The following is a 26,972-nucleotide window of genomic DNA, read 5'->3' on the forward strand; positions in this document are numbered from 1 at the left end:
GCCATTGCTATGCCTCGGAATCTACCCGCCTGTTGTCGAGACAAAACATTAAACCCAGTCCTTGAAACAGTAGCCACACATCATTCGCCGACAGCCCGCCGAAACACGTACGGTCCTCCGTAACCTCCCAGCCTCCAACCCAACCTGCATTATCCTTCTTCTACAGTACGCGATGTACCGAAGCGAGTCTCCAGGAGAACGTGAGTGCGCATCGCCTTGGCCAAGCTCTCCAGCATCCAACAAGCCATCCGGCCATTTTCTCGTCCCGACGTCCAAGATCGCTCGCACCCGTCTCATCATCCCTCGCATTTGCCGTCATTTCATCCGTTCAACCCTCTCCATCCTTTTTTTCCTTGTGTTTTAGTGAATCACTCGACACGGAAAGCCTCCCCATATTCCTTTCCTTTCCGGGCATGTATTTGCATCTCGAAGGCCCGCCGAGCCGATAGACCAATGTCGAAGGGTAACCCGAACACGTCGGACATTTTCGAAACCGTGTTCATTTAACCAAGAAAAAGCCGGTAAAGATAGTAAATAACCAAGAAGCTCCCGATAAGAATGCCCGAGAGCTTGAGAATGGCGACCTTGTTCCCCGACGCGGCCATGCGGCCTAGGCGGGTGGCGGAGCCTTTGAGCTGAGAGCCCATGGAGGAGAAGGTATCGGTCTTTTTGTTGGTAAGTGTTGTTAGTCGGCTGTGATGTGTTGGACGGATGGTTGGGGAAAGAAAGAAAAAAGAAGGAAGCGGGGGAAGGGAAGGGAAGGGAAGGGAAGGGAAGGGAAACCGTACCGTTTGGTCAATGACTTCGTGGTTGCGCGCTTGGTCATAAATGTCTATGGTCACGCCTCGGAGGGCAGAGACCTTGGAGGCTAGCTCGTCGAGGCGCGCATTGTTTTGGCGCTCGCGCTCGTAGTTGGCGGACATTTTGATGATGGTAGTGGGTTTGTGTTGCGGTTGCGGTTGTGGTTAGGGGGGCGCTATGTGTGTTGCGACTCGCTCAGCGGGCGTGTTGGAGGTTCAGTCGTCGCAGTTGAGTATCGGGTTGCTAGGAACTCGGTATTATGGCGGGATTTCGTATGTTCGTATGGAATATAACGCGGTGATGTGTCGCGCGCGCGCGTGTAGGCTTCGGTGTCTCGCAGTGTCTGTTGTCCTTGTGAAGCCGTGGTGTTGGTGTTGTTGCCGAGTGCTATGGAGATGTTCGAAAGGGGGTTGCACTTCTTGATGTACTTGTATACACCAGCCACAGCCATGGCCCTGCCAGTCGCGAATGATGTCAGTTTCCACCATTTACGTGTGGCTGCGCGTAAAGCACTTGCATGGCCAATGCGGGGTCCTTTTTTTGGGCGGAGCCTGCTTGAGCCTTCCGTTGCTCGTGGTCCACCGCGACTTTTGGCCCGTCAGTGTCAACGACGAACACCCGCTCCGCCCGCTGGACAAGGGGTTTTCAGAGGCACTGCAGGGCAGGAACGGAGCACTGCACTGCCCAGCGCTTGCCCAGCCCATCCCAGCGGTTCCAGTGATGATGGCTTTTGCGAGGGACCAGAGTGCTGCAGTTCTCACATGACGCGCGGCACGAGCTCCCGCTTCCATTTCCAAGTACTTCCAGTTCCACCCGTCATCCAATCTTGGCTGTGATCCCATGTTTGACCTCGCTCACTATAGCTGCAATCTGTGAAGAAGAGTAAAAGAACAAAGGCCCCCAAAACCGAATACATTTGAACAAGCCATCCTCCGGAAAAGAAGATCGTTCCATCACGGACAAAAGTGACCCCAAGGATCTCCCCAGCAATCTTGACAAACCGCCAGTGTGGGGACGCCCAGGTACCAACCTCGCATTTACACCACTGAATTGCAGTCTCCAAGGAATTGACTGGGCTGACCTGCTTACCTGCTTGCCTGCCAGTCTGCCTGCAGGCATTGATCGGCCAGTGTTTCCCGAGAACTGACTCTGACGAACTCCCTCTCTTTCTTCCTAATATTTTGCTATCGCTTCAGTTGTCGCATTTCCACGACATTCTCACCGTAGCCGCTCTACACGCCCTCGCCCTCCGAGACCCGCGCCAGTCTGCTATAGGGATTCCCGCTTCGACACACCAAGATGGGTATCAACAACCCTCTTCCGTCGTCACTTTCGTGTAAGTTTGTGTCCCGGAGTTCCCGTGCTGTCCAGAGCCCGACCCCGCAACTCCCATTTGCTTCGCCAAATCCGACGACTGACACGTCTATAACCAGCGGAATGTAAGAAGTGCGGCAAGATCCTCGCCTCCTTCATCGAGCCCAAACAAGCCTTTGGTCCCGACAAGGTGATACCGCCATCTGTGCTCGCGAACGCCAAGGTACGAAACAGCATCTGGAACCTCGATGAAAGCTACCAGGTGGTTAACGTTCTCCTAGGGTCTTGCTATCCTCACAGTCATCAAAGCTGGTTTCCTCGGGTCTGCCCGTTTTGGTAGCGGTCTGGTAGTCGCCCGCCTCCCCGACGGCAGCTGGTCTGCACCCACCGCCATTGCTACGGGTGGTGCCGGCTTCGGCGGTCAGATCGGTTTCGAGCTTACAGACTTCGTCTTCATTCTCAACGATGCGAGCGCCGTAAAAACCTTCGCCCAGGCTGGATCACTTACACTTGGTGGTAACGTTTCGGTCGCGGCGGGGCCTGTCGGTAGAAATGCTGAGGCCGCCGGAGCCGCCTCGCTGAGAAGCGTAGCGGGCATCTTCAGTTACTCCAAGACCAAGGGCTTGTTTGCTGGCGTGTCTCTCGAAGGTTCTATGATAATCGAGCGGAAAGACGCCAATGCGAAGCTCTATGGTCGTCAGGTTTCCGCCAAGGAGCTCCTTTCGGGAGCCGAGCGCCCCCCGCCGCAAGCCGCTCCTCTTCTCAGCATTCTCAATTCACGGACCTTTGCCGGCATGTCCTCTGGGTCTTTCGACGACCGGATGTATAACGATCAGCCCGTCTACGACAACACCCATGACAGCGTGGTATGGGGCAACAAGACAGGAAATGCCTACGGCGAGGGCCAAACCCGCGATTCCGGCTATGCGGCATCATCGGGAGGAGGACAAGCACATGACGAATTTGGCCGCCCCAAGCGCGCTTCCACGTGGCAGGATGATGTGTACGATCAGCAGCCTCGTGGCTTCGCGAATAACAGGTCATCCGTCCAGTACGGCCAGAACGGCGCCAATGGAGGTGGGTATAGCGGCGGTTACGGCGCGGCAGCGGCCCAGGATGCGGCCGCCGAGAAGAAGGCTGGCCCGGGGCGGCCGGCCGCACCGAAGCCGAACTACGCGAGCAAACAAGCTCTGATGAAGAAGAACGAGGCTGTTGCTCTTTACACATTTAATGCGGACCAGCCTGGAGATTTGGGTTTCCAAAAGGGCGAGATGATCACTATCCTCAAGAAGACCGAGAGTGATAACGATTGGTGGTAAGTACACATCGTGGCACATTTTAATGGCATTGGCTTCGTATTACTAACGTGTTTCATAGGACTGGTATGATCGGCACAAGGCATGGCACTTTCCCCAGCAACTACGTAAAGATGATTGAGTAAGGAGAAGAAGTGGATATACCCAGGCAGAGAGGCTACGGCAGACGACCTACGACGACTTCTCGGTGAATCAGCCTAAACTTTTGAACACATCCGCGTGCGCAAGCACATGAGGAGAACCACAACACAAGCCACATGAGCGGACTACCCTAGTTGGGTAAAACCGGGGTTGTTACGTTCATTGGCCCTTACGACTTTCTTGAGCTATCTTGCTCCGTTTCTATCCCCGGCGTTCTCTTCTCTAACGATCACATGCATGGAATTGGGTTTACTTTCTTGTCTCTACGTTTCTACGTTTCTACATCTCTTTTGGGCGTTTTGGGCTTTTCATCAAGACGGAGGATCAGCAATTTAGTGAGGTCCCAGGTTGAGATATGTTTGGACTGAGTGAAAGGGGAGCAGGGCGATGTTTGGTCTAATCAGACTGTGCGGCGGTACGCGTTTGGAAAGCAAGCAGAAAGACGTTGGACCGAACTGAACCCTAATGAAAAATATTAGTAAACATTGTTACTGAAGCATCTCCACACATCCGATGGGCTCGCACGAGGGTGGGCGGGGAATCATATACCGTGAACTATTGCTTGCTTCTTTCCCGCCTCAACATTTCCCATCTGTCTTGCATGGAAGCTTTTTTAGCCGTCAACAAACAGCAGTATGAGCAACGTTATCCAAGGAACAGTACGTAGCATCAGCACTTCAACAAATCATCCCATAAATGGTCCTCAAGATATGGGCATTATCATGTGTCAAACGCAAAATGCCACGTAGTCGACACACATATACCGGTGAGTAAAGAGGGCGAGACTCATCCTGTCGTATGACCTCGATGAAGAAAGAGCACTATTACTCTTCGTAACCCTCATGCAGATCGTACTGGACATAGCTCGCTTCCAGAGAATAACGCCTTTCAAAATACAAGGGCGCGCAACGCGCGGAGATGGTAATACCAAAACTGTGGCACGGCATATGACGGGCATAATAATCCCGTAGTTGTGCGACCCGAGGAAGAGCCAGTCTCGCCAGCGGGCTTTACCACCATAGTCAGACTACAGAGGGGATTCCAGTGTAACTTGCGCCCTAAGGTTCATCTCGATGATGCATAAGTGAAAGGCTAGACACCATTCTTGCTTGTGCGAGATTTGGGCTAACGTCTGATGGTCTTTCGCGAGCATTTATATGTGACGCATCTCGGTGGTTTGACGTCTCGTTTAAAGGTAGTTTGTTTCGCAGCCGAGAATCCAAAAGAGAAGATGACATGTCATGACTTTATGAAGGTGGCATTACTTGGTATTCCTTCATACAAATTGGGGTTTTCTCTATTTCCTGTTACTACGTGATAGTCAATTGTAGTATAGTGTGGTTTGTTATAAGAGCATATCCAGAACATGCCAATTTCTAGTCCCACTGACTAACCGAACCAATAAAGTTGATATCACCGCGCTTAGAGTCTCCTGCTCGGTTGCACAAAGATGGGATGATATCTCACTCGACGAGTTGACGTAAGTGGTTGAGGCTGAGCAGTTGCATACACTAGTTGATCTCATCCCAACAGCCAAAACGATATCTCCCACCACCTTGGTGAATCATCGCCATCACCCATCACGATGAAGGGATAAAGCAGAGAAACTGATAGGCCACTGTTCCTATCACCCACCTCGCCCTGATTCTTGAGCAGTTCGTATCAATTTTTGGAAAAGACACTTTCCTCGCTTGTAACCCTCCATGAATTTAACGCAGTCCGTTTCGCCACCACGTAAACTGGTTCAGAACCTTCGTCCAACGATCGATAAGCAAGCGAATAATAAAGGGTTCAAAATCCAAGCATTCATCGAACACGATAATCTCGCTCCTCATAATTTGCATTCCATCACATTCTCGAAGTGAAAAGTGAAAGTTCACATCTCGACGAGCATCGCCTCCGATATCGCACGCCAAGCCACCCTCGGGTGTGTGTGTTAGCAAGAGGACGGGCTTCTAGAATACTTCTATGCAGTTGTTGGGTTGGTTGTGTACGTCAAGTTAAAGGGCGGGCCGGAAATAACACTGGCTCGTTGGATCTCTTTCTCTCGAGTGGGTGTCGTTATCATTCAAACATGTGATGAGACTGACCAATAGGCGGTTGGAAGAGCTGCACATGTTTCCGGACGGTTTCCGGCTGCCGGAGTGATTCCGGGTTTTGAATGGAAACAAGTACCGGTAGTACGTACAATACAAAGATAGGTATCAACCTTGACTGGTTTCGATTGGCGACAGAATCAAGGAATGAGGAACCAAAGTGGCTGGCTCAACCTTTCTCTCTGCTTGTTGTGTTGTTGAAAGACACGCCGTTTTCACATGCTTCAATGAATGGTCCCTGAGAAAGACTGGACTCGGGCTTGTCACAAGGGAAAAAGCGGGTCGAATTCCGCGCCGCGGTGACGGGTAGTGTACCTTCACGTCCCGACGATGGTTTCGGACCTTGGTCCGTCGGTAGTCGAACATCACGTCTGTGCTATGAACGGCTACTATGTATAGACCACAGCCTTTGCACGTGCAATCATCGGTGGTGTGTAAACTCCGGCCCCTATGATGAGGTTGGGTGAATCGGTCGATAATGTGTAGTGGTAAGGATACATTGGATGGTCTGCCTAAATCATGGCATGTTGCCGCTTCTTTCAGTCAAAAGGGAAACACTCACCGAGAAGCTCGTTCCTTTTTTCATTCACAGATATCAGTTGCAGCGGTTGGGTGTCATATTGCGTCTAGATCGCAGATCTGTGAGCCGGTTATAGGAAGGGAGCTGCTCGATAAGCGACGGCAAAGAGATGCTCAAGCAGTAGACCCTATAATAGACGCCACAAACAGCCCGAGAGGTCGCCCCTGATAACGAATTCAGGGAAGTGATTGATTGATGGACTGCCAGATAGTGAGATAGTGTACCCGGAGCATGCCAGCGGGACGGGACTGCATGTAGTGCAATGCAGGGGCAAATGCCGTGAAAGAAGGGCCGAAGATGAACTCCCTTGCATGAGGCCTCATATGATACTGTTGGTGTTTGGTACACTTGTACGTAGCAAGTGTAGTGTAGTATCGGCCGTAGTGGTTGTAACGTAGCCCCGAGAGTTCACCGGTGGCCCACCGAACGGGAGCTGCTAATGCCTTTTTGCGATTTGCGTCCATGCGGCAACTTGTTCGTGAAGTTTTTCTCGTAGGGCTGATGATGAGAACGGCAACGACGGGAACGGCATCAGAGGCAGGAAAGTTCATAGCACCCCGTAACTCCGCCGGGAATATCCCCGGCGAGAGGCCATGGACCCAAATGTCAATCAAAGCCTCCGCGGAAGAGTCCCAGGTGTGAATAGGTAGTATGAGGGCGCCGTCTGGTCTAAAAGTTCAGCTTCTGAAGGTTATCGCATGTTCCCCACCTGCACAACGCAGGAGGCAGCTCGCCCACATCTGGCGGTGTGTTTAGAAATTTCTGATCCAGGGCTCTTTTGTATTTGCTGCAGAATAATGACTCAAGCATTGAGATGGAAAAGACTCTGATATCGACGTCCCGTTTCACTGAAGGAAAAGGGCCGGCTAGAGTGGAGGACTGAGAGAAAAACTTTGTTCGGTCGCTCGTGTTTACGACGAATCTGGATCTTGGTTGGAGCTCGCTTCCAACTTTACCTCGTCTTAGCTTTGAAGGTTAACGCCCGGGAGATCGACAAGTGCGGCGGTGATAATGGCCAATCGGCTCTGTGTCAAAGCCACCGATGGTCGGAAAATGTGATGTTGGTTTTGTTCTTGTTGGTGGTAGGAGGGTGGTTAGTTGATAAAACATGATCAAACACCCGCTGCCAGCTGTCCATGGCTCCTTCCACTTCTTGTCGGTGAATCACGCTCGTCGCATGATTGCTTCTTCGCCGCCGAGATTGAAGGAAGGGACGAACAGGCAACGGGGCGATCTGGTTCCTGTCTCGAATGGAGCCCTGAAGCCTGAAGCATCTAGGCTTCCCGCTGGAGCAGCGGTTTATACCCGGTTTCGTGGCTCGGCGTCAGTCGGCATCGTCTACCGCGTTTCGGACAAGGGCCCCACCAGCCCACTTTGCCGCAACCGGGACCCTCGTTTGGCTCCGGCATCCGACGCCAGAGTCGCAGATGAACATTTCATGCGTACCTGACAGGGCTGCGAGCGTTCTGATTTGCCGATGGAACCGTGTTGCAACTGCAAAAACGGCTGATGCCTCGACCTGCTTGACTGACATCTGCATCCCGATGATTCGAGTTTCCGTCAATGGCGCCATGATCACCATTCTAGGACAGAGGGGTTCAGTGCCAGGGAGAATCGACAGAGAATCGCCAACACATGCTCATAGCGTAACAAGCAGAGCTCAACGTGTTGGGCTTCTGAAACCCAACAAGCACTTCTTATCATCAATTGTTAGCTCGTGACCAGCATGTTATCAAAACGGCATCGCGCTTCTCTTCGCCAATGTTTGATGACAATGACAGGCACCTGTGATTGGTCTCAGCGGCGTTGTTTGCCGGTGTCGACGCTAAGTTGTGGTGTCCATCCTAACCAATTGGGGGAACTTCGGTGTACCCTCTCCCATGAGTCTATCCAGTGTGTAGAACTGCTGGCGTGGGGGGCATTTTTCAGTTTTTCGTTCACTCGTTCTAGAAGCTGATAAAGGTTCGTGGCTCCGTTAGTTCGACTCAGCAATCAGCGAGGCTGAGCATCTGACACAAAATGATTGTGGCATTTCGAGGTCTGACAGCCATACAATACCATGCCCGGGATTATGTGAGCCTTTGGGCCCTGATCGGCTCGCGTGCGAACACTGCAAGAGGGTTTGAAAAGATACCTCGAGTGAAGTGGAGAGTCTGCACTTGTACTACGGTACGTACCACGTGCATCTACCAAAACCCAGCATCTCGTAAGTTAATGCGCAAGGAGCGATACCTATTGCTTTCGGTGTGTGAGTGGTGGGAATAAAGAAGGGACCTTATTCCATGCTGATGTTAGTGTTGAGCAGACTAGCAAGCTAGTTGGAGTACTAACCCTATCGAGTAGCGACCTCTTGGCGCCAGGTCCCCGCCGCCTCTTTTTCGACCCTTCCCTCGCGATTTTCTGCATTCTTTAGCTGGGTAGACTCAAATCTATGCGTGGATAGACTAAACTTACTTTTATCGCTGAGTAAGCTCAGCCGGCCAGCCTAGCCGCCTAGCCCAGCCTAGTATACTGTGTGCAATTGAGGCTATATAATTAATGCCCGCGCATTACTAGATTTACGTCGTTGGCGTTATTATTTTACGTGAAGTTATTTAGAGTTATTAATCTAATTAATTATTTACCATAGAGGGTGTTGATATGGTTATTGCTATTATAACTACTATCTCCTTTGTTAATTCTATTGCTGCATATACTATACTTACTATACTTACTACGTAGAGTATACGTACCTACCTTAATTTTAATACTTACTATATAAGTACTACCTAGAGTGTTGAGGCGGTTGGAGATTTGCCTTCTTGCTTAAGTCCCTTAATACTTACCCTCCCCCTCCCTTTCGTATAAGTATTAGAGGTAGTACTATAACTATAGGGGTTTAGTTATATTGTATTCTTAGTATAACGTAGCTTTAAGAATTATATTATAATTATAGAGGGAGGAGGAGCGAGGTCTAGGTTTTTAGGAGGCGCTTAAATAATAATAGAATTAATTAGCTTAGTATGATAATTTGTAATATAAATTGTAAAAATTTCCCTTACTTTTAATCGGGTAGGTATATAACCCCTAAATTTAACCGTATTTAATACTTAATCCCTATATTAATTCTAATAATTATTTAAATTAGAAATAGGAAATTTAAATAGCTACCTAGTAAACGCTAGTATTTTATAATTAAATTAACGAAAGTTAATAGAGGTTAGTAAATATTAAAGTTAATTACTTAACGGGTATTGCTAAATTTGGGGATAAGGAGATAGGGAGGGCGTTAAAATTCTCTATAAAGGAATTAGAAGGTTAAAAAATAAAGGCGAGAGATTTAAAATTATGTATAGGAATATTAAAAAAAGCGGTAGGGCTAATATAAATCGAATTATAACCTTTATAATAGCGTTATTTAAATCCTTTTATATAATTTAGTTCGTTTATTATTAAATCCTTCTTTTACTTCTACTACGAAATTATTTTTGGTAGGCTAGCGCCCTTTTTTTTCTTTAAGTATTTTATTATATTGCCCGGCGGGGCAGTTCGCTATAAAAAAGTATATGGCGGTTATTATATTAGTTGCAATTAATAGGCGTGGTAGTAGCGGGCGCGGCGGTAGCGGGCTAAATAGGTTGGGTAAATCCTTAATTATTTTCGACATTATATAGTTTATAAATTTCCGAATTTATAAAGTTTTGTCCCGATATTTTACGTATATAATTTATAAAATTTAGGTCGGGGATAGTTATTTATCGTCGGCAGCTAGGTAGGGAGGTAGGGTTTTAAATAGTATAAATACGCTATTTAATTTTGGTTAAGTTTGTATTGCCGTTTAATTTTAATTATTAGTGTGTATTTATATCCTTTATAGCTAGTATTAACGGAGCATCTATTTGTAATAATTTTAATATGAAATATTTATAGGGTAAATTATATCAAGTTGTAAATACCTTCTTATAGTTAGTAATTAGGTCTTAATAAGAGGTTTTTAATTAGTTGTTATAAGTATAGTAGTACTAATACTATATAAATTTAAGGATATATAGCGCTACTTATATGAAAGAAAAAGGTTAGTTTATAAGGGTAATAATAAAAGATTGTATTTTGACGTACTTTTAATATTAGATTATTAAATATCTTTACCCGTTTGTATTTATATAAATATAGTTGCTTCGATTTTACTAATTTTGCTTTGAATCGTTCCCTTTGAAAATAGTAAATAGATTGTATATATTTATATAAATAATCTAAAGAGGAGAGACGGGTTTTAAGGAGGCGGTTAATAGCTCTATATATAAATTCGATTTTATTAATTACTTTAATACTATAGGCCTTAAGCTCCAATATTACATAATTGTTAAATTCGTTAATTTATAGAAGGTAATATTTATAAAAGTAAGTAAGAAGTGTTGTAATAAAACGAGAGAGGTTGTTAATAACGGTAAAAAAAAAAAAGGTGGGTAAAAAAAGTATATTATTTATTATAGAAAGGAAGGGAGATATTAAACACGTACGAATCTATTATTTGAATTTATAGATTATAAAATATTATACCCTTTTAAAATAATCTTCATTATTAGCGTAGACTATTTACTTCTATATAATTTGAAAGCCCTTATATATATTTAAATAGAATCGACGAATTAGATTAAATATTAATATATTACGACTCTTATGGGCGATAGCCTTAATTAATAGCTTATTAATTACTTTACGAATTTTTTATTTATTATTAAGTTATTAAATAAGGCGAACGGCAGCAGCAGCGTTGTTAGCTTCTTTTGGGTCCTCCTTTTTTAAGTCGTCGTTAATATATTCATTAGTATTATCAGTATTATTATCGCTAGCTTCGTTATTAATAGCCGCTATTAGGCTTCGGTACAATAGGGGATTAGGATTATAATTATTTAAGTCCCAGATAATTAGTGGGAAATTTAAGAGATTAATATCGAAGGTAGGATTATTATTATTATTTTTACTATTAGGAAGAGGTTAAATCTATTTCATTTTAATATAGTAATTTACGTTCTTTACAACGTACTATATATATAATTAATATAGTACCTTTAAGTAAACAATAATAGCGGTTTTTTTAAACTCTTTATTAAAATCGGTAATGAATATTACGGGGTTAAGAATTTCATAATCCTCTTAAAGCTTTTTTAAGTAATTAAATTACTATTTAAAATCTTTTTATTTTTTTTTATTCGAAAGATTAAAAATTAGGTTAAAATTATAACTTAATATATTAATATTAATAATATTAAGGAGGGGGAGGTTAAAGCAGTTAATTTATAAAGGAAAAAAAGGGGTTAATTAAACCCTAATTATAAATAATTGAATTAATAAGGGTAATAATACTTTATATGTATTATCGATTAATAATATATAGGGGTTTTTCTTCTATACTTCAATATATTAATTAAAAATTTAAAATATGTACAATATTCTTTACTCGTTAGGAAAGAGCGTGTTATAATTAATAAAGTATTCAATATTATATAAGTTCTTATTTTACTTTAATAAATCGATAAAGATTTTAATTGAAATATAAGGATTATATTTTATACGGCGGATAAAGTATTAAATATTATATACTTCCGTAACCATAATAAAAACTCGAAGACCGTATAATTCTTAAATTAAATTATTACAATTCATTTATTAAATATTGGTAGCATTTTCTTCTTTAAAGTTTAAAATACCGTTTAAATAATAAGTAATTTAACGGGCGTTTATTTTAATAATACTAAATAACTTTTCGACGGTAACATTAATAGCTTCCTTATAATTACGTCGAACTTATTATCGATAAACGACGTTACTAGCGAAGTTAGCAATATTAAAGTTATAGTTATAACTATTATTAATCTCTTTAGTAAATTATTAATTGCCTTAGCTTTTCTTTAATACAATTTTCACTTAATATAAGTAATTAAATTGATATAAAGTAATATTTCCAACCCTTTACCGTTTAACTTTATAAATACAGCTATATATATAATAATAATTAATACGTATAATAAACTCTTCTTTCCCCCTTTTTCTATTCTTTATATCATTATACAATTAAATTATAAACTCTTATTCCACAGCGTAGCCTTATAAAGAATCGAAAGTAGCAATTTTATTATTATAACCTAAGGAAGTAAATAGTAATTTCGTTCAGATTTTATTAATATTAGAGGTTATTATTTAGTAATACATTTATTCAAGGATTATAGTAATTACATTCTCTTACAAGGGCAACGGCGGATTAATAGTGATAAAAATCTAATAAGGAAAATCGTACTCTAATCGGGAATAATTACTCGAATTAAAATTGAAGGTATTTTACTACCGATTTTATTTAAATCCTATTAACGTTAATTATTTTAATCAGTTAGGTTAGAAATTTAATTAGGTTGGAGGTTTAATTTATTTGGACTAATATACAACGTACGGCGGGTGGGCGAAGTATATTAATAAATACTACGAGGTCGAAAATATTGTACGAAATAATAATAAAAACGAAAGATAATTGTTGTAAACGCTTACTTAATATTAAAGTAAGGTTTCACAATAGTTTTATTTAATTGTATAAGATTAATTATTGCTAATAGATAACGCGACGGTGGCAGCGGTTGGGTAGCAATATATACGTTATATATGGTGTGCTAGGCTGGGTTGGGCGGTTGGGTTGGGCGGTTGGGCTTATTTAGCGATAAAAGTGGGTTTAGTCTATCTATGTATGGATTTGAGTCTACCCAGCTAAAGAATGCGGCGATTTTCGAGATTCCGTGTTTTTCCTGCATGCGCAGGTACTCCTACCTCTCAGCCCAGCATTGACAAGGGTGCACGGAAAGCCCTCCCAACTGAATGACGCTACTTATCGACATGCCCCCACCAACATCCCGATGCCATTCTTTCTCAGATAGGGGCTGATCGATGTTTTCAGTCTCATGTGTCTTTGTGGCCATGCCCGTCACTTACTGTCACGGTGACAGATTGGCGCTATCATCCATTGCGTCAATGCCATCCCAACAACCTCTCCGACTTGATAGACTTATCGAGCTCAGATTGTAAGTGGAACACCGCTCGTACACAGTAAATGGGTGGCAGGCTGGGATCCAGCTATGTATCACGAATGTATGCCGCTAGACAGATGGTGTGGATGGCAACCCACGCTGCTAGTGTACCCATTGCTTTCGAGGTCGGTAGTATCCGCAGCCGGAGTACCTTTTTGGCCTGGTCTTGATACACTGCCCTCCTTCACGTTCCCAGCTGAGGTGACCAAAGGTGACACTTCCCAACCTGGAACAGTCTGAAGGGTGGAGATATTCTGGCAACCCGCGGGAAGGTGAACATGAAGGAGAACCAGGGCATGCCCATTCCCGCCATTCCGCCTATCCTCCAGACCCATCACGATCCCCATCTCATTGCCCATCGGCCTATGAATCTCTTCCGCCTTATCCACACTCGACTCGCCCTCACACCCTTGTCCCTTTCTAGAGTCTCTTCGTTCTCTGCAAGAGTCTTTGGCCCGCCCTCCCTGGTACCTCGGCGGATCCATAACGTCTGCATCCTGTCATTATTTTTCCTCCCAGTGTCTAACTCGTCATTCTTTCTTTTTACATCGTCTTCTCGCTTGCCCATTCTCTCTCGTTTCCTTGTCCTCTCTCCATATCTATCCCTGACTATACTCTCTCGACATCGCATAAAACAACCTCTTGCTCTTTCGCATATCATGCGCCGTTATCGCTCATAGCGTCGCCACTACGTCTGTTTACCTAATAGCCGGATACCACTACATCCCTACATCCCGCTTCGAGCTTTGCCATTGATGCGAAAATAAACATATTTTCTGGCCATATCCACCGCCTTTCGCCATTGTCTCTTCAATAACACCAAAGACACATCGCCAGGACACCCGTATCTCTGCGCTCTCCACTAGCCGGCCATGCCGTTCCCCAATCCCTTCACTACGGTGACAGGGAAGCATGCCTACACCTACTTTGACATTCGGTATGCTTTTGCGCCGCGCCCCACTGTTTGCATTTTGACCTTGCGCCCAAGACGATGGCTAACCCATAGTCAACCCTAGACTTGAGAACGACTTCATCGTCTTTCGCGGCAATGAGCACGAATCTGCTGGCCAACTATTGCAAGGCACCGTTGTGCTATGCCTACCAGCGCCGCTGAAAATCGAGGACGTTCATTTAAGGTTGACGGGAACTCTGCACATGAGGTAGGTGCACAGAGTGGAGCCCCTTGTTCAAATGTCAGATGAAAGCTAACGGGTGCTGCCCAGCTGGAACGACCCTCGAGTCACTGCCGCCGGAATATCGAACCACAAGATCGACCGCACCACCATGGTATACTGTCACCGATGGAAGCCCTTCATTGGCGTCGGCGCTGAAAATCAGTCTATCGGTAGCCCCAACGGACTCATGACCAGGGGTGTTACACTGCCCGCCGGAAACTACGAATGGCCCTTTGAGCTGATGCTGCCGGGAGACATGACTGAGAGCGTCGAGGGTCTCCGCGAAGCGAGTCTCACCTACAAACTTAAGGCTACGGTAGCACGAGGCAAGCTGGCCTACGATCTCCACGCCTACAAACGTCTGCGCATCATCCGAACCCTCGACCCGTCTACCCTGGAATTTCTTCACACAATGAGCGTGGAAAACATCTGGCCAAACAAGGTTGAGTACTCAATCATGATTCCCAAGAAGGCTGTTGTTTTTGGCAGCACGATTCCTTTGCAAACCAGGTTTACGCCTCTTTTGAAGGGCCTGGAGCTGGGAGAGATCACCATCAGGCTGCTGGAGGTTCACGAGTTCATGATTCAGTCCCATTCAGGTTACGGTATCCGCGAACACAAGAAGGAACGGGAAGTCTCGGTTTGGAAGATTCCCATCGAGAGGGAGAAGCATTGGCAAGATGTCATCGAGGATACTGGACAGGAAGGATGGGTGATGAACACAGGGCTCGACTTGCCACGGACGCTAGGCAAGTGTGTGCAGGATGTCAACGCTCACGGCATCAAGGTGCGCCACAAGTTGAAGGTGGTGCTCGCTCTACACAACCCGGATGGGCATATCTCGGAACTTCGCGCAACCTTGCCTGTTTCCATCTTCATCTCCCCCAACATGCCCTTGGATGAAGAGGGCAACCTGGTGAGGCAGATGCCTAATGGGACGACGCCTGGGGATGTGGTCGCTGCTCCCCCTCCAAGCTACGACGAACATACACTAGACCAGCTCTACGAAGACATGGAACCCATGGGCCTGCAGACTCCGGCCGGCATGGCGAGCCCGTTGTACGGCCACTCTCGCGCAGGATCGGTCGAGAATCTCGCAGCGTTACTCCACAGCCATAGCACGGCGGTACCTCCGGCAGCACTCACGTCTAGATTACAGAGTATGTCCCTGGAGCCTTCGAGCCGCAGCACCTCGTGGCATGATGGAGACTCGGAGGCGCCCACGCCCAACAATGGCCACACGCCCAACAATGGCCCCGCGGACAGTGTTCACAGTTCGGCCCTTCCGTCGGCACCCCTGACACGACAGAACAGCGACGATAATATCACTGCCGAGGCCATGTCGGGATATCATACGCCAGAGCACTTGGACTTTTCGGGCATAATGGAGCTCAGCAAGGTCCCGAGTTACCACACGGCGGTCAAGACACCAGTTCGGCCCATCGTGTACCCCGAGGGCACGGTTCTGCCCGACTACGTGGCTGCGACAAGCGCTTCTGGGACAACCACTCCTGGCTCACCGGAACTTGGTCACTCAGAGGCTGGGGATGGTGCAAGCAAAGTGGAAGAGCGCAGCCAATTCGTTCCGGAACCGCCTCGGCGCAAGTCAACGCGGTCACGGCTCGCCTTCACGCTCTCGCACATTCCACACATCCATCACTCGCATTCAAACCACCACGGTCAGTCCCATTCAGAGTCTGAGGATCGCAGACGGCACTCGTCGATGATGCAGGCCAATTGAGTAGAGGTTTGCCGGGGCATGTGTTTCTTTCGCGATCAGAACCCGTGGTGATCTGGCTTGTTCTTGGCTGCTCAAATAATTACGCATACTTGCACGGAGTTTAGGTTGGGGATGGCGACAAAGGGTTTCTTTTTTTGGTTATTGGCTTTTCTCTCTTTCGTTGGGCGCGTATGATTTGGGAAAAACAGCGGACTCGGAACGGTGGATGTTGATAGAACTGGCTTATACATGAGCATACTTGTTGGAAGGTGAAAGATGGATTGGCGGCGCCCGCACTTTACGACCATCTACATAGAATCTGATACCCCCTCCTCACAATGGACAATACCGAGTACTTACTCTTTAACAATATATAAAAATAACATCTCTGCTACCTGTTGAGATGTTGTCACATCTGATCAATACTTCAAGGCCAGAAAGAATGTCAGTCTAGCAATTTGATGCCATGTCGCGACTTGCGACAAGACAACGGCGGGCGCGCCGCTCGAATCGCTCGAATCGGACATGGAGGAGGACGGCTTCGGGTCACAACGTCCTACCGGTGCCCTACCGTGTTTGACAGGAGTCTTGTTTGGGCTATCCCGTCATACGTCATTGAGACAGATTCGCATCGCCGCAAGTCAAGGCCATGGTGGTATTCTCGACAATCGCGCTCATCTCTTTCCATCCTCTTCTGCGTGGTTACCCCAGAAAGCACTGAAAGCACTGAAAAGTTAATCGACAATCTTTGGCTTCACACATTGGAAAGCGACTATCAATGCTTATGTTGATTAAAAAAATGCGATGATCACTCGTGAAAGTGAACAAGAACACCAAGAAGTCTCAACCCCGCCACATCTCCACGGGAGAGACAAGCAGTCCAGAACCGAAGTTCAGCTGGATTGGGGAGCACAATGCCCCCCACTGCCATGAGATACGTCATACCATTTGTGATGATCCGCGCAGGGATGAATCGACTTGTTCGGCTTCAGATTGAGCTTCGCGGTGCTCCCTTGGGAAGCCTACCAATCACCGTGAGGCATGGAATCGCTTTCACAAGGTGTGCAAAAGCGTCGCAGTGTCTTTTTTTTCTCTCACTCACTGCACAATGCACATGGCCCATTTCAGCCTGTGTCTCGCTGCACCGATGCTGCACTGTCGCAAGAGGCGTTCCACTTATGCCGGCCGATTGGCCAATGGGCTGAGACGGTCACATCTCCAAGTCTCTCCAAGAGATCCACCTTGTGAACTTGTGGACACTCCACCGCCCAGCTTGGCGGTGCGTGGAGAGGGGGACTGGAGAAAGGAGGAGCGAGACTGTGAGACTGCTGTGAGGTTGGGCCAAAAAGGTTCCCTCCGGTCCATTCCAGGGTCTGGATGACTTCATCCACCTTGTTCTCCTGCGCGTCGACTCAGCTGGTCACCCACTTGCACAGGGTTGGGACGAACACCTCAAGCTGTGAACCCAACCGATTGGAACTCGCTTTAAACCCATCCTTGCCCCTTTCTTGCGTGATCTTTTTAAGCCGAGTACAACTTTGGCAGAAGTCTTCCTCTTTCTAAAATAAAAGAGGTTCTGCGACAGTATTCCATACCACGGTAATCAACAAACCACTGCGAGTAACATCTACACAGCCTTCACTTGACTCGCGACAGGAGCAACCTTTTTTTTAAACAGCGCAAATCATGTCCGCCAACGCGTCGGCAGCGCCCTCGAGGCAAACAACAATGGCGAGCACCGCCAGCGATGACTTGGCCATTCCCGAGTTCGATCCCAACAGCGTACGCCGCCAAGCCCCTCGCTAGACCTTGCGCACCTACACGGAAAATGTCACTAACACGCTTCTGTACCAGACCGCCGGTGTTCTCGTCGAGCGTCTCCGGGCATGGAAGCACGCCGTCGCCTACCTCGAAGACTACGTCGAGGCTGTTGAGAAGATTCACCATTCTCAAGCCAAGGAATATGAGAAGGTCTTGAAGGTAAGAGAACCCGCTACAAGCACATGGTTCTGTGTCACGGCGCTTTCTGAATACTTACACCGTTCGGTAGACCATTTCCCACCCCCTGAGGGAAGGGGATCACTTCTCCCAAATTGCCACCAATGTCACCGGTGTCGCGACCATGTTCGAGGTTCTGCGCGCCAATACCCAGGGCATGATCAACAGCAACCTCGAGACACAGAAGAAACTCAAGGAGACCGTCCTCCACGACCTGAAGGGCTTGCACCACGAAATCAAGGACTATTCCAAGAGGCTCTCGAACAGCCTGAACAAGGGCGCTAAGGCGGTCGAGAAGTCCCGCAACACGACTCAAAAGCATATCGAGCTGCTCGGCCAGCACGTTGCCTCATTCGGGGCGAGCGGCGCCGAGATCACTCCGGCCGATGATCCTTATGTTCTTCGCCAAGGCGTCATCTACCGCCTCCACAACCAGATTCAAGATGAAAACAATCATCGCACCGAACTCATCACCGCCCAAGCCCAGTTCAAGGAATTTGAGGTCAAAGTCGTTAAGTGCATCCAAAAGGCCATGGAGGACTTGAACACACTCGCTGGTGGCCATGCCGAGCAGATTCGTGGTCTATACGCCCAAGTGCTCCAAACCTCCCAGAACATCCCGCCCGAGTTTGAGTGGCAGGAATTCCGGGCCCGCAGGGCCGACGTTCTCGTCAACGAGAACGAACCGCCTCGTGAACTCGGCCACTTGCTCCCCTTGGTTCCCAACGTCGATAACCCCTCTACCAAGGCGCTCATCGAGGGCTCGCTTGACCGCAAGTCTCGCAACAAGCTCTCGTGGGGCTACAGCACTGGCTACTACGTAGTTACCCCTGCCAGGTACCTTCATGAGTTCAAGGACAACGACCCCAAGCGCAAGGACCCCCAGCCCGAACTCAGCATTTACTTGCCCGATGCCATCATCGGTGCCCCCAACGGCGAGAAGTTCCACGTCAAGGGCAAGGACAAGTCCAAGGGCCTCACCAGCAAGTTGGCGGGCACCTCGGAGTTGCAATTCAAGGCCCACAGCGCCGCGGAAGCTCAGAAGTGGTTCGAAGTCATTAGGAATGTCACCGGCGCTCTTGGTCCTGGCGTAGCCACCCCCGTCACCACTCCCACCCCGGACACCGAGGACAAGAAGCTCGAGGCTGCGACCAACAACCTGACTCTGAACGAGGCCCAGAAGACTGGTGTGGTTGCCAGCCCGACCAACATTTCGCCCGTTGACACCAAGGCTCCGGTTGCCGCCGCTCCTCCTGCTTATGCTAATGCGGGTGACGCGAAGGTGCCTGTTGCTGCCCCCGCGGCCGCGGCTCCTGAAAAGGGTGCTTTGCCTAACTAGTAGAACGGCAGCAGCCATTCCATTCAGGTACAAGTCGGGTCTGACGACCATGATGATGATAAAAATCGAGACAAAAAGCAACAAGAACTGATGTGTTACGCCGAAAGAAAGAAAACAACAACCACGCCATGGAATTGAAAACGACATGCTCGCCGACGTTGGGTTGGTTGGTTGGTTGGTCGGATTGTTTTATTTGGCACGACTTCGTTTATACCCCCCTTTATACCCCCTTTATTTATACTATCCGATCTCGATACCTATCTTGAAACCAATCTCATTTCTGTTATATTTTGTAAATGCCAAGTTTTGAAAGACGTTGAAACCCCCTGTTGTCTACGACATATCATACCATTTGAATTTACCATGATGCTTTCCTTGAACTTTCGGACCCTTCAGCCGGTGCCTCCTTGTATGACGTTAGTACCCATTATCATGATCATACCTTCCAGAATGTCTACGTGTCAGTGCCTAATGTTGCGAGGTGTAATGAGCGAGGACACGCTTCAAGGAAGCTTGGACTGAGACAGTGCACGCCTTGGGATTTGCTCCTCGGACCTGTTGCATAGAACTGCACCATGGATGGCTTAGCGGAAAGTGAGCTTCGCTCGTGCAGAATGACCTACGCATCAGGTGAAATCATTAGAGGGGTTTAGATGCCGGATCCTTCCCTCTCCTGTCTGTCGGGACCGATGACTGCAGGCCTTCCCTCCAGACCTTCAAGAGGAGCATTCGTATGACAAGGACAGAATCAGTAATCTTTTTGCGGCCATGACTTCCCATCCCGCTTGGGTTGACAACGTATCCAGCCGCAACGACTTCAAAGCTGTTGTACGGACTGGGAATAATAGATCGAGAGCCGTCGTCAAGCGGGTGTCGAAGGTGAAGGTTACGCTCGCATACTCGGATCGTGTCACGCACGGTATGGCGATATAGAACAAACTGTCGTTGAAGGTCGAGATAGGCGATGAGCAGAGGCAAGGCAAGTCCAGAACGCCGTGGAGAACAAAGTGGAGCAGCTCAAATGGGACCTGGACCACCAAGTTCTTTTTAGATACGGTAATCATCAATCACTATACGCGCCGACAGAATCGCTCGAGTTGATGATTCGCAGGCCTCTGGCGCTGCCTTCCTCTGAAGAGGCTACCGGATAGACGGGAAACTAACGTGAACAGTTTTGGTGGGGGAGGAGCGAGCAAAATGGATACCGATGATATGATATTGGGTTGATGGGCAGATATAAAGCGTTTTGAGATTAAAGGTTACTTGAGGCGTATATACAATATATACCCTTAAAAGGTTTGTTAGCTTTGAGACTTCTGGTCAACTTGTTTAGGCGTTTCTACATCCAGTTTATATGTTTTCCTCGATGACAGAGGCTTGAATTTACTGTGGACATGCTACTTCTGATATAGATAATGCATTTTGGGGTTTTACTTTGGCCTTTGATATCGACCTTCCGGCATTTCAACGGGTCGGGATAGGTCTCACTCGGAGGACCAAGCTAACATACTACTAACCAAGCATCGGACTGTACGTATCCGTCATGTTGCGAGGTACTAAGGGGTCGCTTCAAGGAAGCTTGGATTGAGACAGACATTTGTCCTCACTTCTCTTGCTAACCCTTCCACTTCCTATATTTACGTAGTGATTGTCCTTCCACCACCATCTTCTCAAGCATTCTGGTCATCACGCAAGAAGAGTTAAGGCAAGCGCTTTGGAAAGGTTCATGATTATCTACGTGATAAAGTGGGAAGGTCCTTGACGAATTATTTACATTCATTGGTCAAGAAACTTGCACATGAACGTGGTCTGCCTGGTTGGTACCCGTCTCCTTCCATTCCGCCCGTTTGTTCGTCTAACGCGGCCGGTCATTGAGATGACACCCTTTTGTCTTTCCCTTCATTCGATCGGATGAGACAGCCAGATATAACAGGGCCTAGTTTTATAGAATATACGAGATGGAGAGAGATTCCAATTGAGCTTTGTTTTATTTGACCGTTCTTGTTTGTCTTGGATGATAATACGAGTTGAGTAGTTAAGAGGGACAAGAAAAGATAGAAAAAAAAATAAGAAAAGAACGCCCCTCCCAAAATCACAAATTGCCGGACCCTAACTTCATAAGCTTTAGGCATTTTTTTCTGTTCCGAAGCCTGAAACGCTGTTCTCTCATTCATCATCATTAAAATATGTGTAGTAACATCTCGTAAATAGTATGGTATATATGGAGGTTGTGCCTGCTCAAGCCGACGAGGGGATGATCTCAGAAACGGCCACAGACGTAACGGCATGGTGAAAGAGGTTCCTGCCCCCCCTCCGTAACCAAACGTGTACCATCCTTCCTAAGCATTCTCAAGACTTCTGCTTGCGTCTGTTGCTGCCAGTAGCCGTAGACTTGGCCTTGGTTTTCGGCTTCGGGGGAGGAATAGGTGTCACAAAGGTTACATGTCGGCTCTCGTCCTTTTTGAATTTCCCGGTACCCGTCCTGTCGGTCGTTCTTTCTTTTCGGTGCTGGCAAATTGGGGCGCGAGGCGCGACAACCACGTCATGACCCTCCTCTTCGATATTGATTTCTGCCACATCCGAGACAGACCGAGTTTCAATCTCATCGCTGGTGTCGGAGGAAGATCCATCGTCGGAATCATCGTACTCCCCATCATCACTAACAAGTGAGGGCGCATTATTGCTAGCGACGGTGTTCGGGCTCAATTCTGTGTCCATGTCGTCCTCATACATGGGCGTTGCGGGGAGATCTGGTGGATTGCTCTGCCTAGTAGTTGTGATGGGCAAGCTGGCCAAGTGGGCCGGAGCACGACCTCTGCTTGTTGCTGGTAGAGGGACGGGGGAAGTGGAAATCCTCGAGAATGATGGAGGAGAAATGGTAGACGAGGCCGGCTTACGCATGACGGCTGATACCCGCGCTGTCGACGCAGCAGGCTTCTTGGAGCTCGTAGCACCTTCTGCGGCATTCGATTGATCGGTATCTTCAGAATCGTTACGCGACAGAACTGCGTCCCAATCGACCTTGGTCTTTGCATCCTTTACCTTCTCACTCAGATTACCCCCAACCTTCTTCTTTTGCATCAGCTTCGTCAGAAACGGTGTGTCGGACGAGCCAACAAAATCTGGTGCGTTGGAAGACATCGATTTTGATGCTGGTGGCGCGGTTGGTATCTTCTTCACATCCGGGAGCTGGCCAGCATGGTATAGCTCCAGTGACGCATTGATACGCGAGAGCAATGCCTTGTATGCCTGCTGTTCCGAAAGGGGTTCGCTGCGTGCCAGCGGGTGCACCAAAGCGGAACCGGTAGTATTTGGAACGCTTGGAACGATGGGAGGCGAAGGCTTTTTTTCCTCAGCAGCAATACCTCCATTCTCATCAACGTCAATGGGCTGCCCACAATGAAGGGCGGCTTCGTCGTGACTCTTGTAGTCTCTCCGATGGGCTATACGGCAGTGATTGATGAAGCCCTGCGTGCTCGAGAAGTTCCACCTGTGGCAATCAAGGCAGACGAGCTTGACCGTCAGCCCATCCGACCGTTTCACAATGCAAGGCAATGATTTATCCTTGGGATGCGAATATCCACTGGATAACGCTTGGAGTTTCTGGGTGACCTGCCCACGGGCAGACCGTTGTTTTCCTAGACCACCTGCGTCAGACATGCTATTCCTCGTCGTTCTGCCTTCAGCAACGGCGTTCCTTGCCCGGGCAGTCTCCACGACTGGCTCCGGTTGAATACCGTCAAACATGGGATCGGGTATCAGCCACTTAGCGTAGTGCCGAGCATACGGGCCGTCAACAACCCCGAAGGGTGGCGCCCACTTCGGTACGGACTCTCCTGGTTTCGACTGAAGAGCAGGACCCTTGCCACTGCTGATGTCCAGCATCTGACTGGGTGTCGGACACTGGACAGGGTAGGGGATGAGATGACACCGGCGAAGCTGCTCGAGAGCAATCTGACACTTGGCCAGCTCCTGGTTGATGAGACGGAGCTCGTCATGCTTCATCAGGATTTCAAGTCCAAACTGATATTGGATGACGTCCTTTGCACGTTCTAGGTTGGGCCCGGAGGCGGCGGGCTTGGACGGCCTTGCCGCCTCATCCCCGTCTGCATAGGCCGAGGCCGGCGAAGGTAAACCGCCACCCTGCTCTGTCTTGATGCGCTTCGACGACGAGTGACCATTGACACGGGAAGCGGTATCAACAGCGCTGGGCCGTCTTCGCTTCAGTGAGTGGGTGGATGTGGGAGAGATGGGCGTCGGAAGACCCGACGCGGTCGGAAGAGCTGACACGGTGGACACGGATGATTCGGCACGATCCAAAAGCGTAGGATGGCTTGCATCTAACGTTAACGTCTTGTCATTTTCCCTTGACTCGGTAGTCCAGAAAGGAAACATGTGGTGATATGAAAGGTCTCGGGCGTAGACGCGTTCTGAGGCTGCGATCCCGAGGATAGGTCGGGAAAGAAGGGCGGAAGACGTGATATAAGCGTCACGAACTTTGCAGGCAGCAGGAGCACCTGATAATCCAAGAGTCACAGATGGTGGTGGTGATGTGTTAGTCGAAGGGGGAGCGAATAGGATAAACAGGCCGAATAGGGGGTGCGTATTGGACAGGCAACCGAGCGGGTACGCGTGGCAGGCCGGCAGCAGCTGACGAGTGGGCCTGTTATTGGGGTGTGGCAGGCAAGGCTGACGTAACCCAGGAAGAGAGCAAGTGGGTCCTTTCAACTTTCGCTGAAATCAGGGGGCCGCTTGATCGCTTGTGTGGAGTTGCCAGTTGGTTGTTTGAGATTGCCTTTTGCAGGTTAGCTCGGCGCAGAGTCGCAGACCGCTAGCAGCGCGCAGGGGCGGGGACCTTGAGGGAACCGGAAGGCTTGGCGGAGTGGGCTGCTTGGCTTTGATGATGTGGCCGCGCCCCAAGAGACCAAGACCCAACCGAGGACGAAGCAGGGTCCGAGGGTCCGACCCGAGTCACAACTGGTGGCAGTCGGAAGGTGCGAAGTGTTGGGTGCTGGCCCAACAGAACAGCAGAGGTCGCCCGAGTGTCGTAGTGTGCGAAAACGGTGGTGATTAGGTAGCGACTTTCGGAAGAGTGCGCGAGAACTAGTCAAAGTCTCGGTCGGAACAGCGATAATAGCAAACAATAACAAGTGCGAAGTGAAAGCGCGGAGTTCAAAGAGCAAGAAAATGTAGGTTGCGCTGTGGTTCGGGGTGGTTCTGATCGGATTATGTTGCTGAGAAGTTGGTTGTAAGTTGATTGAAAAATGGGGGGTGTTGGAGGGTGAATGGGCGCTGTCACGCAGGTTGTAAGGGGAGGAGCGCTGAGGGCGGAGAGTCGCAAAAGGAGACGGGCCCGATTGAAGGCAAAATCACCCAAAGAATGTACGCAAGGGGACAAGGGGGGCACCGGGCCAACTTTGGGTCGGCAAGGTCGGGGAGGAACGACGAGGATGGAAGAGAAACGAGGGAGGGAGACTGGAACTTCCAGGAGAGGCCACAATCTCCTGTCCTGATTGGATGGGTCAAGGTGGAGGGTGGGAGGCCAAGCCGCCTGTCACTGTTACTGTTACTTGTAGACCTCCATGTCTTACGAGCCCCATGCTCTGCCACTCTGCTTCCTGCCTGCTCCTGCTCGTTCACATCAGTATGCTTTGGTGCAAGAGCATCTGCATGCTTGGACTGGACGGAAGAAGCTTCCATCACACTCGAAGGTGAAACGAACGCTCTCGACAGAGGAATCAAAGACAAAAGACGAGAAGGCTCGAAAGGCTGCCCCCAAACGCCGAGAAGGCTGCACCCACACATGTGGATGCGCACTGCTTCCTGCACAATGTTACGAGGCGCAAGGCAAACCGATTCTCTGATCTGAAAATTGACGCGCGGCTCCTTTGTCGTGAAAATCATCACGTAATTATCTTTGGCTGCTGTCTCATTATCCAAATGTCATACACAAACAGATGGCAAAAGGGAGGCTCCAGGTCGCAAATAAGAGTGTAGAAAATGCCGTCACATCCAATTTCGTAGGTGCTTGCAATACCAAATGTGAGCGTTTATGATGCAACCGGATGGGGAATAAAATGCGAATGAGATGGGAAAGTTGGAGTGGGCGAGGGGCACGGCATAGAAAGGATGCGATTGCAATGCAGTCGGGACTGTGAAGATGGTGTTGACCGACCACGCCCAATCCTGGGAGTCTCATCATTCAACTGGAAGCGGGAGGTGTTGGAATCACACTCAACTCGGTTTGACCCTTGCCAACCAACTGGAACTGGGCTCGGATGGAACTGTCAGTGTCAGCGACAACACATGAGCCTCTCCTACTGACTTGCCAGTCCCCAGTCTCAACCAACCTCTTCGCCGGTTTTGCATCCCCAGAGCCCCAAGGCGATGTGCGTTTGTCAACACTCAACAGCAGTCAACGGACCAGTAAGCTTCTTTGCTCTCAGGAAGCAAGTTGCAAGCAGCCGCCTCTCGTCGATTGTGGCTTGCCTATCACCGATGAGCAGGTGTAGAGCGTGCCAGTAAACCAAAACCAGGCTGCAAATGGTTATTTTTGTGATAAGAGAGCTGTTCTCACCGTCGTCGTCGCTGTCGTACGTGCACCTTCTTATCATCTTCGAATCTAGCTTGATCTGTAACATGCGGGCCCCTGCTACACATTGCAAACCCCGCAAATCCACATCTCAATCCAAAGCCATGCAGAGAGAATGGAGCTCAGCCAGAAACCTACGGCAAACCAAGCGGCCAGCGGGTAGGTTTGATATTCAGCTGCTCTAAGTTTTGAACCATGGACCTTCATGCACTCCAAAAGCTGCCAGTGCAGAAACTTGCGGTCTGCACTCTCTTCACTCGAACACGTGTTGCGTCGAGCCAAGGGTACGTCTTCCCGAGTCGATTTCTGCGTTCAATGTGCCTCGGCTTTGAAATCTTTGACTGCGAATTTTCCGTCACCATCATGAAGTTGTGGAAAATAAAGCCTTCGCCAGAGGATGGGCAAAGTTGTACAGCCAATATTGAAGCTGGACGTCGCACTTCCTCCGACCAACGATAAGCGTCGAGACCCACAGATCCCGATTATAGACAGTGCACAACCCCGGAGTACACATGGTGGGCCACGGCCTGCATGAGACCTGCATGACGACTTCTGTCTGTTTCATTGGTCAAAAAGACGGGTTCAACTAGATATTCAGATGTTCTCAGAACTTCAAACCGTCGAACGAGCTTGGCTTCTGTTTCAAGAGTTGATATTATCTCTCGTTATCTATATCAAGAAGATTCACAAGCTAAACGAGGATTCATGGTGTTGCGAACTGAATCATGCTGTTCTTGACAGAAGCCCAGCCGCCGCCGTCCTGGTGGTGTAAATTAGCAATGAGGTTAGAGACAAAATTGCGACGTTCTCAGATTGGTCTTGGAAGAAAGAGTACGTTTATCCTCTAA

General features: G+C 48.3%; 6 protein-coding genes across 6 annotated transcripts; 4 read left to right on the plus strand and 2 right to left on the minus strand.

The window, feature by feature from the left end:
- Positions 1–503: 503 nt before the first annotated feature.
- B0H65DRAFT_509963 (uncharacterized protein) lies at positions 504–923 on the minus strand (the record flags this gene model as incomplete). Its single annotated transcript, XM_062828355.1, has 2 exons — positions 504–665; positions 789–923. The coding sequence occupies 2 exons, from the start codon at positions 921–923 to the stop codon at positions 504–506; spliced, it is 297 nt and encodes a 98-aa protein (XP_062680765.1).
- Positions 924–1,056: 133 nt separating this feature from the next.
- On the plus strand, positions 1,057–1,882 carry B0H65DRAFT_235438 (uncharacterized protein). Its single transcript, XM_062822253.1, has one exon. The coding sequence runs from the start codon at positions 1,191–1,193 to the stop codon at positions 1,635–1,637; it is 447 nt and encodes a 148-aa protein (XP_062680766.1). The 5' UTR covers positions 1,057–1,190; the 3' UTR covers positions 1,638–1,882.
- A 218-nt stretch (positions 1,883–2,100) lies between these two features.
- B0H65DRAFT_428061 (uncharacterized protein) lies at positions 2,101–3,556 on the plus strand (the record flags this gene model as incomplete). The annotated part of the gene is made up of 4 exons (XM_062824729.1): positions 2,101–2,137; positions 2,235–2,338; positions 2,397–3,430; positions 3,493–3,556. The coding sequence occupies 4 exons, from the start codon at positions 2,101–2,103 to the stop codon at positions 3,554–3,556; spliced, it is 1,239 nt and encodes a 412-aa protein (XP_062680767.1).
- A 10,423-nt stretch (positions 3,557–13,979) lies between these two features.
- On the plus strand, positions 13,980–16,252 carry B0H65DRAFT_235527 (uncharacterized protein). The gene is made up of 3 exons (XM_062822254.1): positions 13,980–14,237; positions 14,317–14,460; positions 14,524–16,252. Exons 1-3 carry the CDS (start codon positions 14,173–14,175, stop codon positions 16,214–16,216), a joined length of 1,902 nt encoding a protein of 633 aa, XP_062680768.1. The 5' UTR covers positions 13,980–14,172; the 3' UTR covers positions 16,217–16,252.
- A 1,480-nt stretch (positions 16,253–17,732) lies between these two features.
- B0H65DRAFT_235545 (uncharacterized protein) lies at positions 17,733–19,714 on the plus strand. The gene is made up of 3 exons (XM_062822255.1): positions 17,733–17,977; positions 18,050–18,175; positions 18,246–19,714. Exons 1-3 carry the CDS (start codon positions 17,882–17,884, stop codon positions 19,530–19,532), a joined length of 1,509 nt encoding a protein of 502 aa, XP_062680769.1. The 5' UTR covers positions 17,733–17,881; the 3' UTR covers positions 19,533–19,714.
- Positions 19,715–21,644: 1,930 nt separating this feature from the next.
- Positions 21,645–24,179, minus strand: B0H65DRAFT_235560 (uncharacterized protein). Its single transcript, XM_062822256.1, has one exon. It carries the CDS (start codon positions 23,925–23,927, stop codon positions 21,882–21,884), a length of 2,046 nt encoding a protein of 681 aa, XP_062680770.1. The 5' UTR covers positions 23,928–24,179; the 3' UTR covers positions 21,645–21,881.
- Positions 24,180–26,972: the final 2,793 nt, after the last annotated feature.

Source organism: Neurospora tetraspora (assembly GCF_033439725.1).
Source record: "Neurospora tetraspora strain CBS 560.94 chromosome Unknown B0H65scaffold_5, whole genome shotgun sequence".
Taxonomy (NCBI): domain Eukaryota; kingdom Fungi; phylum Ascomycota; class Sordariomycetes; order Sordariales; family Sordariaceae; genus Neurospora; species Neurospora tetraspora.